This window comes from Callorhinus ursinus, unplaced genomic scaffold (genome assembly GCF_003265705.2).
Source record: "Callorhinus ursinus isolate GAN/ISIS: 27379988/994484 unplaced genomic scaffold, GSC_fseal_2.0 scaffold41, whole genome shotgun sequence".
Lineage (NCBI taxonomy): Eukaryota > Metazoa > Chordata > Mammalia > Carnivora > Otariidae > Callorhinus > Callorhinus ursinus.
In genome coordinates, this window is record NW_027397103.1 from 12199152 (window position 1) to 12220913 (window position 21762).

Sequence of the window (21762 nt, forward strand, 5' to 3'; positions counted from 1 at the left end):
AAATAAATAAAATCTTTAAAATATATATATATATTAAAAAAATAAAAAAATAAAAATCTTTAAAAAAAGAATAAAGACAACTTTGATAGTGGTAACTATCCTTTTTTAGTTGCAGAAAAACTCACTGAAATATAAAGAAATATATGGTTAAGTAGAGATTTTATTTTACCGTTTAAACTAAGGAATTAAGTTTAAGTGGTACTCCTATTTTTTAGAAATCTCATCAGCAAACGCTTATGGCAATTCCAAGTAAATGGGGAAGAACTAGCCTGAGAATCTCAAAACTGACTGACATTTCCTGAAGAGTATACAAAAAGCCTCTGGCAGCAACCAAGGTCTCTACAGTGGTGAGGTATGCAAGCCAATCTACACATCATTCAGAATGATCATCCTAATGTGACATGTCATAGCAGTAAGAGAAACAGCAAAACCAAAGGACATTAGTAATCTGGGTATGCTTAAATATATTTCTAGAGTCAAAATTAGACTGACACTGGACAGTAGCATTAGATATGAATCTACTAAGACGTCCTAAGAGAACACAGTATTTTAATGCTCTGATTAAAAATTTAAAAAGCCTCCAAAGTTATTAAGAGCCACATCTAATTCTGTGCACAATAGTTTATTACATTCAATTTGTGAAAAAATGAAAATGTGTAACATGTTCAGTGATTATAGGCAATTATTAAAAATTATAGAATAACAACATTCAACACAATTTCTTTTAGAAGGAAAAAAACCCTAAATATTCATTTAAATATACGGATATTGTATTTTTCATTGAAAAGCATTCCACAGGGCGCCTGGGTGGCTCGGTTGGGCAACTGCCTTTGCCTCAGGTCATGATCCTGGAGTCCCAGGATCAAGTCCCACATGGGGATCCCTGCTCAGTGGGGAGTCTGCTTCTCCCTTGGGCCCTCTCCCCCCTTGTGTTATTTCTCTCTCAAATAAATCAAATCTTTAAAAAAAAAAAAAAAGGAAAGAAAGAACAGCATTCCAGAAAAACATACCTTATCTCCATCCATAAATCTTTGTTTTTCCGTGATATTTAGTATTTCCACAGGGACATCAAGTTCAGATCTCGACTCATAAGATATGCTTCCATCATCATTGCTTACAACCCTCCCTTTGCGACCAGTCATCTGCAAAGCCAAACAGAGTCACTTACAGTTAAGGTACCTGATTAAGAGGCAGGAAGCACAGGACCCCTGCGTTAGAGAAACTTGGTGGGAGAGACGGGGATGATGAAGCCGACGTGCACGGTGCAGCTTGCCGTGTCAGGGAGAGAACACTGCAACACAGTCTGGTTTTTGAAAGGTTTCAATTCTAGCAGAGAAAGCAGGTATGTGGCAATGATCACAGAGGCTGCGTGACAGGTACAATAACAGATCAGTGTGTTGAGTAAACACACAGATGCTAAGGACAAGAATTCACTGACTCTAGGATGACAGAGAACGAAGGTTCTAAAATCTAAGAGAAAATTAAGACAATTACGTGATGATACCCAAAATATCACTCATTCTAACCAAAAAAAGGGACCAAGACACAGCCCTGACCAAGTCATATTTACCTCAGCAACATTCTCAGGGCCACCAAGTTCATCAATAAGTTCATCCAGGGTATTAGGAGGGAGGTCTTCAGCTAATTTCTCTAGTTTATCAAGTAGGTCTTTCTTCATCTGCTGGGCCCTTTCCACAGCATCCTGACTTGTTATAAGGCTATTGTTACTGTTGGTGTTACTGTTAGCTAGATAAAGTACATTTGTTAAAAATCAGTACAAAGTTTAAGTACGTTTTAAAAGTACATTTCAATAGACAAAGCAAGCTTCCCCATAGATACCTGGTGCACTGTTAGGAGCAGGCAAAATCACCGGTGTAGATGAAAAACTAGGTCGTTTTGATCCAAGACCTGATGCTAATAAGGCACTTTGAATAGAATCTGGATCTATACTTTTCTTTTTTTTTTTATCTTTGCTTTTTTTGTGATCTTTTCTGATTAACCAGGGATCTGAAAGTTAAGGAAAGATATGTGTCAAATCATTTGTAAAAGAAGCTGAATCTTCAAAGGAAACAACCCTTGAATTTTCTGTATTAACTGGTAACTTATAAATCATCACCAACTTCAGTGGTCCAATAATACCCAATACACTATAAGGTAAAATTCCATAGTATGAGGTTAAAAATCACTGCACGAGAGACTGGGTGGCTGGGTGACTGAGTCAGTTGAGTGTCTGACTCTTGGTTTCGGCTCAGGTCATGATATCAGGGTGGTGAGATCGAGCCCCATGTCGGGCTCCACACCCAGCGCAGTCTGCTTCTCTCTCTCCCTCTGCTCCTCCCCCTACTCTCTCACTCTCTCTGGATAAATAAAAATCTAGTAATAATAAATCACTGCATAAAATTGAGGCCACTATCTCACACAAATGAGCTAAACTACCAAAAGACAGACAAGCTTGGGGAGGAGTTCTCCACTAAGCAAAGATTAGATTCTGTGCAATGATCTGTACTGCACTGGGGAAAAAACAGGTTTTATTTATTTATTTTTAAAGATTTTATTTATGTGACAGAAAGAGAGGGAGCACAAGCAGGAGGAGTGGCAAGTGGAGGGAGAGGGAGAAGCAGGCCCCCCCATGGAGCAGGGAGCACGATGCGGGGCTTGAGCACATGACCTGAGCCAAAGGCAGACGCTTAATTGACTTGAGCCACCCAGTGCCCCAAAAAAACAGGTTTTAATACAATATCCCATTTCAAACACACAGAAATAACTATCCTTTCATTAACATTTAATATACTGACGAACTTACCATCTTCATCATCCTCACTAGACTCATCTCTGAACGGGTTGAAATCATCGTCATCTCCAGAACTCATGTTTTTAGAGCTCTCATAGTCACTTTCTTCATGATCAGATGCATCAGATTCACTTCCACTATCATCGGAACTGCTACCAGTAAGGCCACCTACTTTTCGTGCTTTTTTGGCTTCTCGAGTTATTTCTTCACCTACCCTCAAACCCAAAACAAGACAGTCAGTCCAAACACACTCTTCTAAAGATCTAGAAAACTACATTTAGTTCAAGAGTTCAAGTGAGAAATATACAGGAAAAATATTTTAAGTGTATAAATTTCACAAGTGTTAACCTTTTAGATTTCCCTAAGAAATCAGGTTATGTTCAATTATTAAGAAGAAATTAGGCACGTAAATACAAATTCAAGATTGCCTTTAAGTGCACATTTCAAAATAAATTCAGGACACAATCTCCAGCATTTTCACATTTCAGTGGTGAACAGTTGAGAGCAGAGGCCTAATAATTACAGGTTTATAGAATAGTTAAAAAATAAAATACTTTAAAAAGTAATCTATGGAATATTTAAACAAATCTATAAAACTGTATTTGTAAAGAGTCAAACAAGGTGCTGATTTGAATTATTTTATTGAGTATTCAGGGAAGACATCTGGAAGGTGCCTGGGTGGCTCAGTCGGTAAAGTGTTCAACTCTTGGTTTTGGCTCAGGTCATGATAGCGTGGTGATATCGAACCCTGAGTTGGGCTCCACACTGGGTATGGAGCCAGCTTAAGATTCTCTCTCTTTCCATCTGCCTCTGCCCCTCCCTACCACTCACGGGATTGTGCTCTCTCCCCCTCTCTAAAAAGAGGGAAAAAAAAAAAAGGAAAACAAGAAGACAAAGACATCTGGAACAAACCATTGGAAGTTTACCTATTAACAAGACAAATGGTAAAAAGAACATAATTTAGGAAAGAGAAACATGACCACGTAACCATTTTAAGATGTCACTGATTCTAAAACACAGCATTACTTTTTTTGCCACAATAAAAAAGTATTGTCAATTATAATAACCAATCCACTTTCAAGTATATTAAAAATGTAAAAAACTGTCCTTCTTAGAACAGATGAAATAAGGTTAAAGTGTCAGCCACTGCGTTTAGAACACACCCAGCATCACAAACAGCTGTTCCCACAGAAGTTATCACCATCTTGAAGAAAGCCTGTGAAGTTAACTTCTGAAAGCTGAACAGCTTACTAAGCATCTTAACACAAATCCAAGTTGGCTATGATAAAACATCTAATAAGCACTGGGTGTATCCCTAAGAATGAAATAATTCTTAATTATGAATGCCTCTTTAAAGAAGACTATAAAAACACTGTATGTGTATATGCATATGCAGCTTTAACAACAGCAAGGCCCAGATTTTGCTTTCCATATATTGCCCACTAATGGTGTAAACCTGGGAAGATTCCTTAAACTTTTAATCTTTCTGTGCCTTTGTGTCCTCTATCTAGAAAACAAAAAATAAGACCTATTTTCATATGGAGTCCTTATGGGTTAAATGAGATAATAGAAGGCCAGTGCTTAACATAGTGCCTAGCACCAAACTGTCACTTGTGCATTTAAAACTACACAAGCGACAGTGAAAATATGCAACCACATGCCAATTTAAAAGGCAGGCAAGCTCAATCCCAAAATATACCTGCTTCAAAATGCTCAAATTTTTACTATTTTCAACATCATTTAAAGAAAAGAACCCACCTTTCCGCTTCTTTACTTTATTTTCTTTACAAGGACTATCTCTTGGTGAACTATTGTTACTTGGAGCTGTCAAATCAATTCCTAGCAAACTATAAAGTTTTTTCCGGTCTGGAGCAGGGAAGTGTTTTTCAATAAGTGACTGCAACACTCCTCTATACAAGAGAATAAGTGACAATTAATGGTTCAGTCTGCAAAACAATTTATTATATATAAAATCTTACTAAATATATTCTTATGTGGTGCTTGGGTAGTGCAGTCAGTTGAGCATCCAACTCTCGGTTTTGGCTCAAGTCATGATCTCATGGGTTGTGGGATCAAGCCCCCTGCCAGGCTCCATGCTCAGCAGGGAGTCTGTTTGAGGTTCTCTCCCTCTGCCCCTCTCCCCATGAGTGCTTGCATGCTCTCTCTCTCAAATAAATAAAATTTAAAAATATATTCTTTAAAACATGTTTCTTAAAAATAAATATACTGTTTAATACTACAAAATATTGATAATCCAGCTGAAACAAATTTAATATTCTAGGCAAAGGCTGTTGAATTGAAATATAGTTCAAGCCCAGCCAAATATGCGACGGTTACATTTTCTAGTAGTTACATTAAAAAGTTAAAGAAAACTGGAGAAACTTTTTTTTTTTTTAAACATTTTATTTGGGGCGCCTGGGTGGCTCAGTCATTAAGCATCTGCCTTTGGCTCAGGTCACAATCCCAGAGTCGTGGGATCGAGCCCCGCATCCGGCTCCTTGCTCCGCAGGAAGCCTGCTTCTCCCTCTTCCACTTCCCCTGCTTGTGTTCCCTCTCTCACTGTGTGTCTCCCTCTGTCAAATAAATAAATCTTAAAAAAAAAAAAAAAAGATTTTATTTATTTATTTGACAGAGAGCCCGACACAGGGCTTGATCTCAGGACCCTGGGATCACAACCTCAGCTGAAGGCAGATGCTTCACCGACTGAGCCACCCAGGTGCCCCGAACATTTTTCTAATGATGTATTTCAGGATAGAGATTAGAATCATGTATCAGTGTATCACTTCAACATGCAATCAGTGAGATGTAAAACATTTTTTTTGTAAGTCTTGTATTTTATATTCACAGCACATCTCAATGTTGGACTAGCCACTGACAGGCGTATGTGACTAGTTCCTATCATTTTAAACAATGCAGTAATAGGCACACAAGTATAGAAAAAGATTAGTAGATACCATGTTTTGCTTTTAGAAGCAGTTCTGAATTATATCCATCTTAAAAGGAGCCACTTGAATATATCTCCTAACACAAGAGATAGTACATTGGGGCAAAGATTATTTTGCTAATTTTACTATTAGAGTTAAAATTGACAGGGTAGGCAAATAAACTGAAAACAATGCCTATATCTTCTTTTTAAAATTCTCATGACTGTCTACAATTTTTATACTACAGATAACTAAACTTAAGGGCAAACTATACGTATTGCTCCTCTGGATAATGGTAATTTCAAACACACAAAGCTCAAACTGAAACTGAAACTAATCCAAGCTCTCACAGATTTCCAAGATCTACAAGACAAAAATCACACCTTTCCAGCAGTCCAAATACTGGGCACAATATGGTCAAAATGCTTAACAATCGAGTACTTCTATGTTACTGTTTTCCAATAGATACACTGTGATGAACATGCACAGAATGCAAAAACGAAGATCAGAAATGAATCAAAACTTCGGCCTCCAGGAAATACCAACACTTAAACTAATCTAAATAAAAATTCAAAACCAAAAACATTACTTGGCAGTTGAAACGAAATCATTTAATTCTCCTCCACCCTCTTCCAAGGCTTCTAATGTTCTAGCTTCTCCTGTTGATTGCAGACCAATTACAACACACTGGAGAGAAAAATAAAATTATAAATAAAACCATGCATGTAGTTTCTTAGGACCTATTTTAAATATTTAGCTTAAAAAAAAGATTTCAAACAAGAATGACTTTTTTTTTAAGACTTTATTTGACAGAGAGAGACACAGCGAGAGAGGGAACACAAGCAGTGGGGAGTGGGAGAGGGAGAAGGCAGGAAGCCCAATGCAGGACTCGATCCCAGAGCCCTGGGATCATGACCTGAGCCGAAGGCAGACGCTTAATGACAGAGCCACCCAGGTGCCCTAAGAATGACCCATTATTGCACATGTGTGCTCATTTATTTATTCTACATATATCTGGGGCATGTTATGTGTAAAAAACCTAGCTAGGAAATAAAATTACAGCAGTGGACATCAATTGAAGTCCCTGCCTCAGTTCTTTGTACTTTAAATAGATATAGATATATATATATAGCTAAAAAGAAAAAAACCGTATGGCAATCTATGCCCACACATCAGCAATAGTTGTATCTATGGATGATGGCCAAATTACAGCGATTTATTTCTTTATATATTTTTTGAGCTACCTAAATTCTACATCAATAGGCACTGCTTTTATTTTCTTTTAAAAAACATAGATTTTAGGGGCGCCTGAGTGGCTCAGTTGTTAGGCGTCTGCCTTCAGCTCAGATCATGGTCCCAGGGTCCTGGGATCAAGCCCCACACTGGGCTCCACGCTTGGCGGGGGGCCTGCTTCTTCCTCCCCCACTCCCCTTGGCTTGTATTCCCTCTCTTGCTGTGTCTGTCAAATAATAAATAAAAATCTTAAAAACGAAACAAAAAAAAAAACCCCATAGATTTTAAAGTCTTACTACGTCAATACTTTAACTCTCTCTCAGAAAGAACAGGCTTTACAAGTAGAAAGTCTGAACACCCAAAAGACTAGGAAATATAACCAAAGAATAAATCTCTCAATGTGTCCAACTTACTTTTCCATTCTTGATTTCTTCTCGAGCTAGTTGCACAACCCTTTTAACTTTGGACGCTATGCACAAGTATTTGAAAAATCTCTGATGCGCAGACCAGAACTGACCCCACATGGATTTCTTCATGCGTTGCTCAGCGTCAATCAGATCTGCGGCTTGCTGAAATCTCTCTCTGGCAATGACCCACTGAAGATGCATAATCGGTATTTTAGACATTTCATCTATGAGTGTGAATTACTTAAAAATGACTGATTCAAGAAAATAATGGTAGGTGCAAGACTACTTAACATTAATTTAACTACTTAACATTAATTTAATGAACCATCTTCAGTAACTTGGGAATCTCTAAACAAATGTTTTTCAAGATACTCATACAGAGTTGCCTCTAAATTCTTAGTAGCTACTAGAGTCATTTCAGGGAATAGTTACACTGTAATTTTTAAAATTATGCAACTTAAATAAATGGCTTTTTTAAAAAAAGTTTAAGTGATTTTTACACCCAACATGGGGCTCGAAATCACAACTACAAGGATCAAGAGTCGCATGCCCTCCTGACTCAGCCAGCCACGCGCCCCATTACAAACAGCTTTTTTTTTTTTTTAAGGATATTATTTATTTATTTTACAGAGAGAGACACAGCGAGAGAGGGCACACAAGCAGGAGGAGTGGGAGAGGGAGAAGAAGGCTTCCTGCCGAGCAGGGAGCTCGATGTGGGGCTCGATCCCAGGACCCTGGGATCATGACCTGAGCCGAAGGCAGACACTTAATGACTGAGCCACCCAGGCGCCCCACAAATGGTTTTTTAAAATAAATTACTTTGGGGCACCTGGGTGGCTCAGTCATTAAGCCAGTTTGCCTTCGGCTCAGGTCATGATCCCAGAGTCCTGGGATCAAGCCCCACATCGTGCTTCTCCCTCTCCCTCTGCCCCTCCCCCACTGCTTGTGTTCCCTCTCTCGCTGTCAAATAAATAAATCTTTGGAAAAAAATAATAATAAATTACTTTAACAAAGAGAAAGCTTAGAAAATTAGGAAAATAAGGATCTAGTACCTTATCTGTTGTGTTATAGCAAAATATATTCTTGTGGGCTGAGAGACATTAAAAATACTAGGAATTAAGAAAAAACTTCTCACCAGCTTGACTGCTTTGTTATACATTTTCACATAGCTCTGAGAAAGAAGAACTTCCTCAATTTTGAAGGTCACTCCAGTAAAGCTCAGCTGTCGAGCAATGTACATTCCTCTAAGCTTCATATCCATAGCAACTATTTCCATGGCACCAACACCTCTGAATAAAATTAAAACACACAGTAACTATCATTAAATATAGTAGGGCTTTAATATAAGTGGGAAAGGCTTTAGCGGTAACACCTCTTTTAGACTGTAACCGAGAACAAATAGTGTATACTGTAAATTGCTTTACCTCCGTTCTACTGCTTGGATAAAATCACTGAATTCTCTAAATGGAGTTCCCTCACCCCATATTCCAAGACGGTTCATATAGGCCATGTTTCGTGGTTCAGAAGCACCTGAAAAATCCCGAAACAAAAAATTTTATAGCTGAAAAAATAACCCCCACAAACCTTTCAAATAAAATAACAACTCACCAGTGGCACTAGCATAAACAACTCTGGCCTTTGGCAATTTGTTTTGAAGCTCTAGAACTGCTAAGCCTGTCTTGGTTGGCTTTGAGGAACCAACAGGACATAAGTTTTTTGCTTTATGACATTCATCAAACACTATCTGTACAGAATGAATTAAGGAACGTAACACAGTAGCAAGTATCTCTAATCTTTAAGGAAAATTTAATGTTTATTTCAAGGCCTTGGGAAACATCCCAAATTTCTGGGGTGGAAGAGTGGGCTAAATTCAAGACAATCAGGAGGGGAAGAGATGCCGCTGATAATAAGCCCCTGAGCATTAACTTTTTAAAATAACACCAACAAGCCCATCATTACATCATTACAAACCCTTTGACAAGGCTTTGTCAAACCTAAACATTTTACCATATTTGCCTCCAACTGATTTCTTTTTAAGATTACAGACATAAATGAAGCCCTCTATGTGCCTCTCCTTGACATCACCCCTCCCTCTCAAGTCTGAGAGGCAACCACTAATTTTGGTATTTATATTGACCGGATATTTAATTCTTAATTAGAATGGAAGAATGAATCCACTGTGGCAAGAAATGTCCACCACACAGATAATTCTGGCAAATTCTCTAAGTAGAAGTACAACTGGTGACTAACTTAATCACTGTTTGAAAAACATTCCTCATGCATGACAGTGAAAAGGTCTGCCATGAGCAAATAGGTTTGGAAATCAGTAAGTTCAGTTTTTGTCCCCTTAGTCTTCTCAGGTGCTTTACTATATAATATGCAGTATGAATCCCCAAAAGTGGAATACAGTATTCATCACTTCCCACACCTATTAACATTTTCCTAAACCAGGAGCTTAAATATTGGCCTTTTATATGACAGCTAGAAAAAAGACTCCCCCTTGGACACTGGGAAGTCATTAAAGCTCTCATCCAAGCAATTTCAGTTAATCTCAAGATGTAGTTTTAAATGTTTATCCTCACATTCACTTTTGTGTCATTAAAAAATATAAAGACAAAATAAAGAAATAAAGAAAAATTAAAAACATTTGTTGTAAAGGATACCACTCCATCGAAGTCATCACCGCACCAATGCAGAAGTTGTTTTAATCTAGTTTTATATTTACCGCCAGACTGACTTTCACCAATAAGGGAAGAATAGGTAGCAAAAATAACACCCTTTTTCACGCTCCCATTATGTTTGGAAGAAATTTTTCCATATTTAAACTAAAAAAGAAAAAAGAAGAATTTAACATATACGCTTTTCTCTCTGAAAAATCTATCCCACCCAAATTTCTATAGCAGGGAATTGGTGGGTCCATCACAGGTTTTTAGGGAAGTCAAAAGAGCCCCTAAGACCACACACAAAACTTCTACATATGTATACACACACACACATGCATGCACGCACCTATGTTTATATATACACACACAACTTCATGATACAATGATCTAGTTTTCATCAAAGTCTCAAAAAACTTTCTTTAAAAAGATTTTATTCATTTTATTTGAGAAAGAGAGAGTGTGTGCGTGCTTGAGCAGGGGGAAGGGCAGAGGGAGAAGCAGACTCCCCACTGAGCAGGGAGCTCGATGACAGGCTTGAACCCAGAATCCTGGGATCATGACCTGAGCCGAAGGCAGATGCTCAACCGATTGAGCCACCCACGTGCCCCTCAGAAAACTTCTATCAACAAAAAAAAGATTATAAACCAAACCCCCTCCAAGAAAAAAAAGTCACAATATTCACACTACAAAAATATTGTGCACTTCCTGTATGTCAAGTCACTATAATTAAGTTCTAAGGTATATATAAAGAATTATGATTAATAGTTAATATACCCTTCTTCAATTAAACGGACTAAGAAATCAAAAATATTTCTAGATGCCAGTTACAGGTTTTTAGTTTTGAGCTGTGAGGAATCATTCAAGACGTAGTACTTTACCTACCAATCCAGTCATACCCACCCAAAAAAGCCAATGATGAGCAGAGCAACACTGAACCAACCTAGGGCTCACACAGAAAGTAGATTTATATTTACTTATTTTTTTTTAAAGATTTTTATTTATTTATTTGAGAGAGAGAGAATGAGAGAGAGAGAGCACGAGAGGGAAGAGGGTCAGAGGGAGAAGCAGACTCCCTGCTGAGCAGGGAGCCCGATGTGGGACTCGATCCTGGGACTCCAGGATCATAACCTGAGCCGAAGGCAGTCGCTTAACCAACTGAGCCACCCAGACTCCCTATATTTACTTATTTTCAAAAGGCTAAGAGAGAGTACCTGCAGGAAATAAGTGTGCCTATTGTACAACTCCAGCTCTTAGTACATAAGAGGTCAGTAAAGATTTGCCAAATGAACATTAAGATTCCTATCACATTAAACTACGCTTTAGATATTGCGACACATTTTCTTCCACTCGACAGAATTGTTTTAACAAAGGTACAGATGTAAAACTCCAGTGGATATACAAATATCCAAATCAGTCTCCAAGCCTCAACAATTCCCTATGTGCTGTGACTACCTACCCACACAGCTTTACTACACACTGCATCCTTATACTCAGTTATGAGTTTCAGCCATATAAGGTTACCTCAGAAACAAAGACAAAAAGAACACCAAAATTGAGAACTCCTTAACAACAGAGACAAGGCCTATTTTGGTTGCCACTAATACAACTGTACCTGGCATAGTACTCAATGCACAGTAACCCACAAACCAACAAGAATGGCTAGCACTCACCAATGCTTTCTGTAAAATGATTCACTTAATCCTCACAAGAACTCTACAAAGTAGAAACTATTATTCCCATCTCACTGATGAGTCAATATTTACTGAATGACTAACCAAATAGAAAACTTTCATACCTTGTTTAATGAATGAACCAAAATGTTTTTTGCTCCAATATCCCTCAAATCTCTTTCAGCATCATACTTTAAATCATTTGAAACACTGAACCTGCCACATAAAAAAGAAAAAAAAAACAAATTAAATGCAAATTCCATCAATCTAGCAGTATTCAGGATAAATAAAAACAGGGCTTGACACCTAAAAAAAAAATACACCTACTCATTAAAACCCATCTCACATGCTGGAATAACTATTCACAAAATAAAGTTTCCACAGTCTTTGGCACTTACCATAATGCTCTTTTTCTACTCAACAAGTAATTTTCATAGATAATTCCTGCTATCGTCCTTCCTTTTCCCACACCAGCACCATCACCTATTAAGAAGCCAGCACGATCTCCATTAGGTAGGAATGTTTCATGTTGCTGAAAAAGAGAAAGCTGATAATCAATCTACTCCTTTAGATAACTGTGGTGATCAGTCTTTAAAACACTGTTGTAGGAATATATTAATGTGATCTATGTGTATACAAATGGCACACAGTTTGGCTCAATATGGATACTTTCTTTATATTTACTATGTATTCTTTCTGGCTACACTCACATGCACCAGGTAACTGATGTTACTGAAGTTAACAAATTGGTGAGCATTCTTCTGTGCCTCTTTCAATGCCTGCATAAACAAATACAAACTTTTCATCACATATAAATATGGAGGATGGTTACCTGTTCGGCTGTTACTTATTTACAGAAGTGGAGTACAAAAGAAGTCCTCTCAAGAAACTGGCCTAATTAATTCATGGTTTTGAAAGCCAGTACAACACCCATACAATACCACAGTTCATTCAAAAAGCCACCAGGGTATGGGATTTTAGATCCTTTCTAGCATTCAGCAAGCAGGGTTAAAAGAGCTAAAACAAACAGTCATCCATCCATCCATCCATCTCCTTAATATATGTATTCTTAATCTAACAGTTCTATCGGATAGACTACCAATAATGGAATTGTTAGGTCAAAGGATATATATGTATTTTTTATTTCAAATAAGCTCTACGATCAGTGTGGGGCTAAAACTCATGACCCCGGGATCAAAAGTCATGCTCTATTGACTGAGCCAGCCAGGCACGATAGGCAATATGTATTTTCAACTTATTTATTTACTTATTATTTTATTTATTATTTATTTATTTAAAAAGAGAGAGGAAGCACATGCATGAGAGCCGGGTGTGGGGATAGGAGAGAGAGAATCTTAAGTAGGCCCCACACCCAGCACGGAGTCCGACGCAGGGATTGATCTCATGACCGTGAGATCATGACCCGAGTGGATCAGAGAGTCTGACACTTAACCAACTGAGCCACCCAGGCACCCCACATTTTTAATACACATCCCCAGTGAATTCCAAAGAGGTTATAACATGTTTCATTTCCAGTAGAAATGAACCCCCTGCATCCATGCTACGCCTTTAATTTTTTAACACACGAGGGGCACCTGGGTGGCTCAGTAGGTTAGGCGTCCAACTCTTGATTTCAGGTCAGGTCATGATCTCGGGGTCATGGGATCAGGCCCTGCATTGGGCTCCACGCACAGCACAGAGTCTGTTTATCCCTCTCCCTCTGCTCCTCCCCCTGGCTCACGCACGCTCTCTAAAATAAAAAAAATAAATAATTTTCTAACACATGAAACTTTTGTAAAAATCACAAGCACAAGTTTTTCATTCAAGAAAAATTACCTTTGTGTTAAAGCAACTATACTACATGGACTAGGATTAAAAAATAAATATATTGTATGTAGTTATGAAATATTGCTTACCTGGGCTGCATAAGTAATTGCCTCAAGTTGTAATGCTGATAACCAGCCATTATCAATGGTTTCTTCAGAAATGGATGTTTTGTACCAAACATCAGGAGGAGTAACACTTGATAAAGAACTAGTTTCCACTACAGCATCTGGATGACGTAGGCCAATTTTTACTAAATGAAATTTTAAAATACTTCATTTTAGTTTTCTAGGTAATAATGCTCCCAGTTTTATTGTATAATATTGCCATATTTTTGCTATCACAGAGAAAATAAAAGTAAGTAACTAACTATACACTCCAGGATACTAAAAAGGCACTGACAGGTGGTAAATTATTATTTAAATTTGATAAAAGGACTTACTTATCAAATACTTATGGTTTAAATAGAGACCTGCTGATTTAAAAAAATCTAGAAAAATATCAACTTAGTTCATATCACCAGGTTCTCCATTAGCAACAAAACGTAATCTTAAATTTGGAAATCTATTTGAGGGACGCCTGGGTGGCTCAGTTGGTTAAGCATCTGCCTTCAGCTCAGGTCATGATCCCAGGGTCCTGAAATCGAGTCCCGCATCGGGTTCCTTGCTCAGTGGGGAGCCTGCTTCTCCCTCTGCCTGCCGCTCGCCCTGCTTGTGCACTATCTCTGTGACAAATAAATAAAATAAAATCTTAAAAAAAAAAAAATCTATTTGAACGCATTAATATTTACAGCTTTGCTGAGCATTTGGTCTATTACTGAACAATGCCATTGTAGCAATGTAAAAGCAGCCATAGCCAATAAATAAATAAACTCAGGGGCATGGTTATTTTCCAGCAAAACTTAAACAGGCAATGGTCTAAAATTTAGTTTGCTGACCTCGGTTTAAAGGGCCATAGATAAACTTTCAATTCTTTTATGAAAACTATTATGGGAGAGTGAAGGAAACCACCCATTTCAGATACCACAACCTAAGATTCATTTTTTAAAAGTTTATCGTATGTATACGTTATTTTTAAGTAGACTCCATATCCAACGTGGGGCTTGAACTCATGACTCTGAGATCAAGAGTCGCATACTCAACCAACTGAGCCAGCCAAGCACCCCCTGAAGTTAATTTTAAATTACCAGAAATTATGGGATCCTGAAGTCGATACGTAGTTGGTAAACAGAAATTTTGAGTTTACGTAGTAATATCAGTGGCTTTTTATAGAAACTCAAGAGTACATAAAGGATTCCAGCCATGTATTTTTTTCATCTTATCACCCCCATGTAATGAAAAAGTGAACATTTTTACATCAAAGCTAAAAACTATTAATTTTTGATTTGACATAGTGGCCACTAAAAAAATAAATCATGGTTGTTATGGAAAAAAGGGCAGAAGTGTTAATGTACACCACTGAAATAAATAGCACATTTTATTTTTAAGATTCCCACTTTTTTTTTTTAAAGATTTTATTTTTTTTTCAACAGAGAGAGAGACAGCGAGAGGGAACACAAGCAGGGGCGTGGGAGAGGGAGAAGCAGGCTTCCCACTGAGCAGGGAGCCCGATGAAGGACCCGATCCCAGGACCCTGGGATCATGACCTGAGCTGAAGGCAGACGCCTAACAACTGAGCCACCCAGGCGCCCTAAGATTCCCATGTTTTTATGCTTTGTATAAAGTATAGAAAGCGAAGATGGATTTGTATCTCTGCAATTTATTATGATTTTATAATCACTGCTAATAAGAGCAAAATTACCTTGAAACAAAATAAAACCCAAGCTTTTTTACTCTTAAAGGACTTCAACCCAAAAACAGTTCTAAGTTTCTAAGTTTGCATAGGGAAAATAACCCACAAATTTTCACGTATATATTTTAAAACATATTATAGTTCAAAATCTATTACAAAGCTCTTGTCAAATTCTGAGGTACCCAATACTGACAGATCCTAATAGATAATAACGTGGATGGGAAAGTTACTTAAATTCAAGAAGAACCCGGAAGTCTTTCATTATTCTGACAGATCCCAATGACATACATTTTATCGGCATATACTCTGCATAGGTTTCTGCATGACCCATCTCTTCTTCATCTTCTTCCTCTGGTTCATCTTCCTCTTTCACAACAGGGACCTTCTATAACACAGAGGGAGCATAATCAGAGATTGGAGGCCTAAGTAACACACAGAAAAAGTCTTCTGTAGGAATACTAAACAGTCTTCAATCTTTGAAACACGACATACCACGTCTATATTCCCTAAAATCTGGGTCACACTTTGCATCTTCCGTGTTTCTCCAATGTGTACAGATAATCCATGACCTAACTCTCATCCCTAACACACCACTGGGTCACTACAGGCTCCACCATCCTTTTAACCACCATTATCTCAAACTACTTTCCCCTTCAGTATTGCCTTCCACCTGCCCTGATGCCCAGAACTCTTTTTAATAACCTCAGTCTTCAATCTTCATTTCAGTTCCAAGAACAGAAAGACCAAAAGATTTGGGGAGAAAAGGTGGATGAGCCCCAGCAGCTCATCCTACAACCTCAATGGCAGAACTCTGTTGAAGTTACACATCCCACCCTCGTTTCAGTGCACCTTCATTTCAGCTGTCTTCTTTCCATCGGACACTGAAACCAAAACCCCAGAAAATTCTGGATTTAAAGGTTCTTCTGAAGGACAGATAATCTACTTCAGGCATCTATGTCTCCAAACAACAATCATATGTAAGATAGCCAAGCACTTACTCTCCAAACCCTGGCACACCCAAAAATGCAATGGGAAGCTCTTAGTAACTACACCAGGGAAACGAGAATGAAGCCAGACTGTCTCAGGCAACTTGAGTGAGTGGTTACCAGTCACATGTTCCTTTGTGTCTTCACAGAATCTTAAAGGGGTAAGGTAGGTTGGAGCAGGGGAACAGAAAGACCCTGAACTAGCCTCCTCTCACTACAAGTAAAACCAACAGCAAAGCTCTTTATTAATGTGCTTGTTCAAGAAAAATACAGAGAAAAAGCTGTGAAACCCAGTATATGTAGAAAAGAAGAAGAAAAAGAAAGAGAAACCAGTCAGGACCTATAAGCAATGCCAAGGACAGCAAAGCCTTGAAAGGTAATGGCAGACTTTTTTGATTTTTTTTTCTTTAGTCTAGAGTATGATAGCTCACTAAAAGTGGGAGATGTAGATAAACATCCAATCAATCCATGGAATCCTCAGGAAAAAATCCAAAACAGATCTGAATGCTCTTAGAAAGTTTGCCAAAATGAAACTCAATTTCAGAAACTAGACAAAGTGGGGTTGGCCAAAGAAACAGATGTTAATCCCCATTCTGCTGTTATTTGTGTGGCCTTAAGCAAATCACTTAAATTCTGAGTCCTCCCCATCCCCACCTTCACCCCTTCCCCCACCTATCAAATAATGCATACTAAATGACCAGCCTTCCTTCTCTAGCTTATCTTCCCACATCTGAATTAAAAAAAAAAATTACCAAGAGTATAACTGGAAGATAAGTTGGTGATACTGTCTGGTCACAGGGATCAGACAGGTAAATTGCTAAGCCAGTAAAATGGCAACTGAGGGTCACCAAGCTTAGGGTCAAGGAGATAATCATGAGAGGGAGTGGGGAAAGACTGTGGTACCTGGAGAAGGCCTGCTGCACACACAACACAGGTGTTCACTACTCAACTTCAAGTGTATTTTACTACGTGGGGAATGTGGACCCAGGGTTGTCAGGTACTCCTATTTTTCGGGATAACCTGGAGATCAGGATCTTTATGTGGTATCAACAAATTGAAAAATTTTCAAAATATTGTGAAGACCAAACATAACACATCTGTCAACTGGCTTTGATGCATAGTCTACCAGTTTGTAACCTCTGCTAGATGTTTCTTTTCTTTCCTTTTTTTCTTTAAAGTAAGGTCTATTCTCAACATGGGGCCCGAACTCAAGACTTCAAGATCAAGAGTCACATGCTCCACCGACTATGCCAGCCAGACGCTCCTGTTAAATGTTTCTTAACTCTAAGGACAACATAGAACTTTTGGCACATTATGGGCAACGTGGGCTGGACTGGGAATCTGAGCACTATGTACATTTCTTAAGGGAAAATGCAATCTTACTTTCTAAAAATCAACTTCCCCGTAAGTTGCTGGCACACAACCATTAAGTAAACTGAGTCCTGCCAGCATTCATTCTCCTGGTCCCTGTTCAAAACCTCAGGCACAGATTGCTGTCTTTCCAATTCCATATTCCATCCCCAAGTCCTAAAAATCCTTTGGTATTGTTACATGCAGTCATCTCCTATTATCCTTTTTTTACTTTCCCCTTACCTTTTTCCAATCTTCTTTACAATCCCCCAAGTTTAGTCTCTTAACACCTTCCTTCTGGAGTACTTAACCAATCTTCCAACCTGCCTCTCTTCCCCACCTGACTCACCCTGAATCACCAACAGGATCCTCCACTTCCAGGGTCCCCCACTGGTGCTGCACCAAGTCCAAAGTCATTGTTTTTTTTAAGATCTATTTATTCATTTGAGAGAGAGCGCATGCACGTATGGGAGCGGGAAGGGGTGGGGAGCAGAGGGAAAGAATCTCAAGCAGACTCCCCACCGAGCACAGAGCCCAGATCTCACAACCCTGAGATCATGACCTGAGCAGAAACCAAGAGTCAGACACCTAACCAACTGAGCCACCCAGGTGCCCAAAGTCTTTGGAACTCAACTCAGGACCCTCCACAGTGCCAAAATCAACCATTCCAACTTCCAACTTCCTCCTGGCTTACCGCCATCTAAACATATAGCCACCACCTCCTCTGTGCCTATCAATGCTTTAGCTCCCTTCCTAAAATGCCCTCTTAAGAGTCTCTCCAAACTCAACACCTAATCTCCATTATACCTGCTCCACAAAATGAAGTCTTCCCAGGCCATTTGAGTCCAGGGAGATTTCCTCTTCCTCCAATTTCATAATCCTAATTGTGAGCATCTCAATGTACTTTTTGCTGTACTTTATACTACTTAAACCATGTGCTTGTCAAATTGTATGATTATGGAAGGGGGAGCCATGTAGTATACCTCTTGTACAAACCCACCACATACATGCAGTGTTATACACAGCACAGTTATGAAATAAATGCAGAGTTAATTAACCCAAGGCATTTCCAAAATTTAAGGAAAAAAATTACTTATAACTAGAACATTATGTGATCTGACAGCTCCTAACTAATTATTCAGGTTCAATCCCAAAATGGACATAGTTATCAAATACTTTAGTTAACTCCACATTATCTTTGTCTCTGATCAGATGAGATTCACAAAAAAAGGATGGCAGTACTGCGTGTGATACTAAACCCTATCAAATATGCAAGCTACAATAACCTTGTTTTTTGTTTAGTATGTCAGTTTATGTTAGAGATTTAATGCTTATTCATTAGTTCATGTAGTTGAGTAGCCCCCCTTCACCCAAAAACAAGTTTTCTGAGGGTCGTTTTAGAGCACTTTCAGCCAAGTGTACTTCCAAACCACACAATACAGATGCAGCTTTTGAAACTCACCATGGTTGGAGAAAAACTCCTCATTTTCATGTCGTTTATCCATATTCTTGCTACTTCTTTATTAGAAGATTCTTTCTTTACTGTACCATTGCTTATATCAGCTGAGGGGAAGAATTATTAGATTTTAGAACAAAATCTCAATTTCTTTTCATTAAAGTTTTACTAAAAAATTTTTTACATTCAGGTTTAAAAAAAATGTTAAATCTAAGGAGTCAGTAAAGTTTACTGAATTCACAAACCAAAGAATACCAACCTATTTGTCACTAACTTAAAATAAGAATAATAATGAAAACATTCAAAGCTATGTGTTATCACAGAGCTAAGATTTAACCTTAGAAAACAAGTAACTTAAACAGAAATGTATAGGAGACTTGAGACCTAGTTATGAAAAGGACATCTTAACCAGAAGTGTTTGATAGTGTATTTTAATACAAATACCAACAACCAGCATTACCTTGGGACACTTCACTTGGTTCATCAAAAACAAACAAACCAGAATGGTGTTATTACCAAGACAGAATCAATCTCATCTGAGTTGCTGATACTTACTTTCGAGGCAAATAATTATTTCTTGGAAGAAAAAAAAATTGGGGAATTCTATTTTCCTCCTCTCCTCAGAACTAAGATCCAAACAATAAATCTTTTCATCTTCTATACCAGTGGTTTACAAACTCTATACAGATACAGCAAGAGAATCCCTCAATCCAAGTACCAGGCCAAGTAGAACTGCTTGACTGAGTAGCCTAGAGCCGCTGTAACCAGCCTGCATCCCTGAAGCACTCACCTCAGGTACTTGGGATTTCTGAGATCAGTGTGAAAATCACACCAGAATAACTGATTAACACCTTATCTGTTCTACCAAAAGACAGGGAGTGTATGGGAGACTGTCACTTGGGACACCAAAATGACAACTGAAGTGTTAACAAAATAAAGAGGCTGGAACAGAGATAACAAATTAATGTGTTTAATGTAACTGTGGGAGAGCAAGTGAACAGTTTGCAGAGTACAGAACTGGACCTTACATGAGAGCTCAGAACCCAAACAGAGAGCCAAAGGGCTCAAGGCTCCAGAAGGGGCAACACCCACAGATAAGTGAGAAGGGAACATGCAAAACCTTGCTCGTTGCAGTTTCATACTTTTAATGTTCTTCCCTTCCAGTAAAAAGATGACGCTCTGCTACAACACAAAAGTATGCTTATCTCTGGCATTCACTTACATGTTTCTTTTTCAGCCCTGGTCTAGTCTGATAGTTTCTCAGGCTTCCACAAAAGGATGGCCTTGACTTGTAGTCTGTCTTTTTAAAATTACTCCACTGGATGTGGGAGATGTTACTGTACTAAGCATTACTCAATTAGCTCCAAACCTATCTGTTTTGTTTTACTTTCCAAACTTCCCTCACAACAGCACAGTCTTCTTTAAATTATGAGAACATGTGCTGATTTGAAGAGTGGAATACTCAGAAGCCACTCACATAAAAGCAGCAGGATTTCTCCTCAAACCCAAAGACTTCAATGACAGCTGCTTCCACTAACTGCTGATCATTCTTGTCTCCCAGGAGTCATTCCAGATGCTGCCCTGCACCCCAGCTAGGTCAGGGCCATGCCTGCTCTCCATGGTGGAGCAGAGTAAAAATGAGCCCTAAGACAGTTAAAATGACTTCTTAATGGGCACGTAGTTACCAGGTTGCAGTTAGTTCAGGACAATGACCTTGAGAGTAAACTACAGCCATAAGGACACAATCGTACGGACTCAAACAAAAGATTAGATTATCTGATATTTTTAATTACATCTGTCACTAAAGACAAAGTTAGTTCTATATCACCCTCCAAACTCTTCTTGGCCATTGCTTTAGAATGTCCCAGCCCTCTACTTCACAAACATAAGCACAATTTCCAAGCAGTCCATTCTGCCACAAAATTATATATTGGTCTATTATCAGGTATTAAAACTTATCTCCCAATATTAGAAAAATAAGGCAGCTTTTGGAAAAGCAACTGTTTAATACTTATCAGCTCATTCCAAAACCCTAATAAAATGCTATTTATGTACCAGTATAAATCCTCAGGAACCTCCAAGCCCAAAGAAATTTACAAAAAAAAAAAAAAAAAAGGCACCCATTCCTAGGCTAAAACTATAAAATAGTGGTCAGCTCAGAATACAACTGAGGTCAGTTATCATTTCCAACTGTGCCACCACTGTACTGTTACATAACAGGTACTCAAATACACTTCAGCTGAATGTAGAAGGGAAGGGAAGAATATCCCTCTTGAGAGTTCACGTTTTTCAGTTTTTAAAACTTTACTACTAAAATTGATGTAGTCAAGATTTTAAAATACATCTAATAACTCTACTTTTTTAAAAAAGATTTTATTTATTTGACAGAGAGAGACATAGCGAGAGAGGGAACACAAGCAGGGGGAGTGGGAGAGGGAGAAGGCGGCCTCCCACAGAGCAGGGAGCCCGATGCGGGGCTCGATCCCAGGATCCTGGGATCATGACCTGAGCCAAAGGAAGACACTTAACGATTGAGCCACCCAGGCGCTCCAATAATTCCTTTTTTTTTTTTAAGATTTTATTTATTTATTTGAGAGAGAGAGAATGAGAGATACAGAGCACGAGAGGGAAGAGGGTCAGAGGTAGAAGCAGACTCCCCGCTGAGCA

General features: G+C 38.5%; 1 protein-coding gene across 4 annotated transcripts in view; it reads right to left on the minus strand.

Annotated features, from left to right (window-relative positions):
• SBNO1 (strawberry notch homolog 1) overlaps nt 1-21762 on the minus strand; it is a 58262-nt gene that overhangs the window by 22793 nt on the left and 13707 nt on the right. For 3 of the 4 annotated variants that reach the window (XM_025889626.2, XM_025889624.2, XM_025889623.2), the window contains exons 5-20: nt 19102-19202; nt 15592-15688; nt 13605-13765; nt 12087-12220; nt 11814-11904; nt 10019-10180; nt 8964-9099; nt 8780-8885; nt 8491-8644; nt 7362-7544; nt 6305-6402; nt 4550-4701; nt 2804-3001; nt 1840-2007; nt 1571-1746; nt 1011-1142 (exon numbers count right to left, since the gene is read on the minus strand). In XM_025889626.2, the coding sequence (XP_025745411.1) occupies nt 1011-1142; nt 1571-1746; nt 1840-2007; nt 2804-3001; nt 4550-4701; nt 6305-6402; nt 7362-7544; nt 8491-8644; nt 8780-8885; nt 8964-9099; nt 10019-10180; nt 11814-11904; nt 12087-12220; nt 13605-13765; nt 15592-15688; nt 19102-19202 (2249 nt within the window). The remainder of the gene's footprint in view (nt 1-1010; nt 1143-1570; nt 1747-1839; nt 2008-2803; nt 3002-4549; nt 4702-6304; nt 6403-7361; nt 7545-8490; nt 8645-8779; nt 8886-8963; nt 9100-10018; nt 10181-11813; nt 11905-12086; nt 12221-13604; nt 13766-15591; nt 15689-19101; nt 19203-21762) is intronic. The other variant, XM_025889625.2, reaches the window with a different exon arrangement.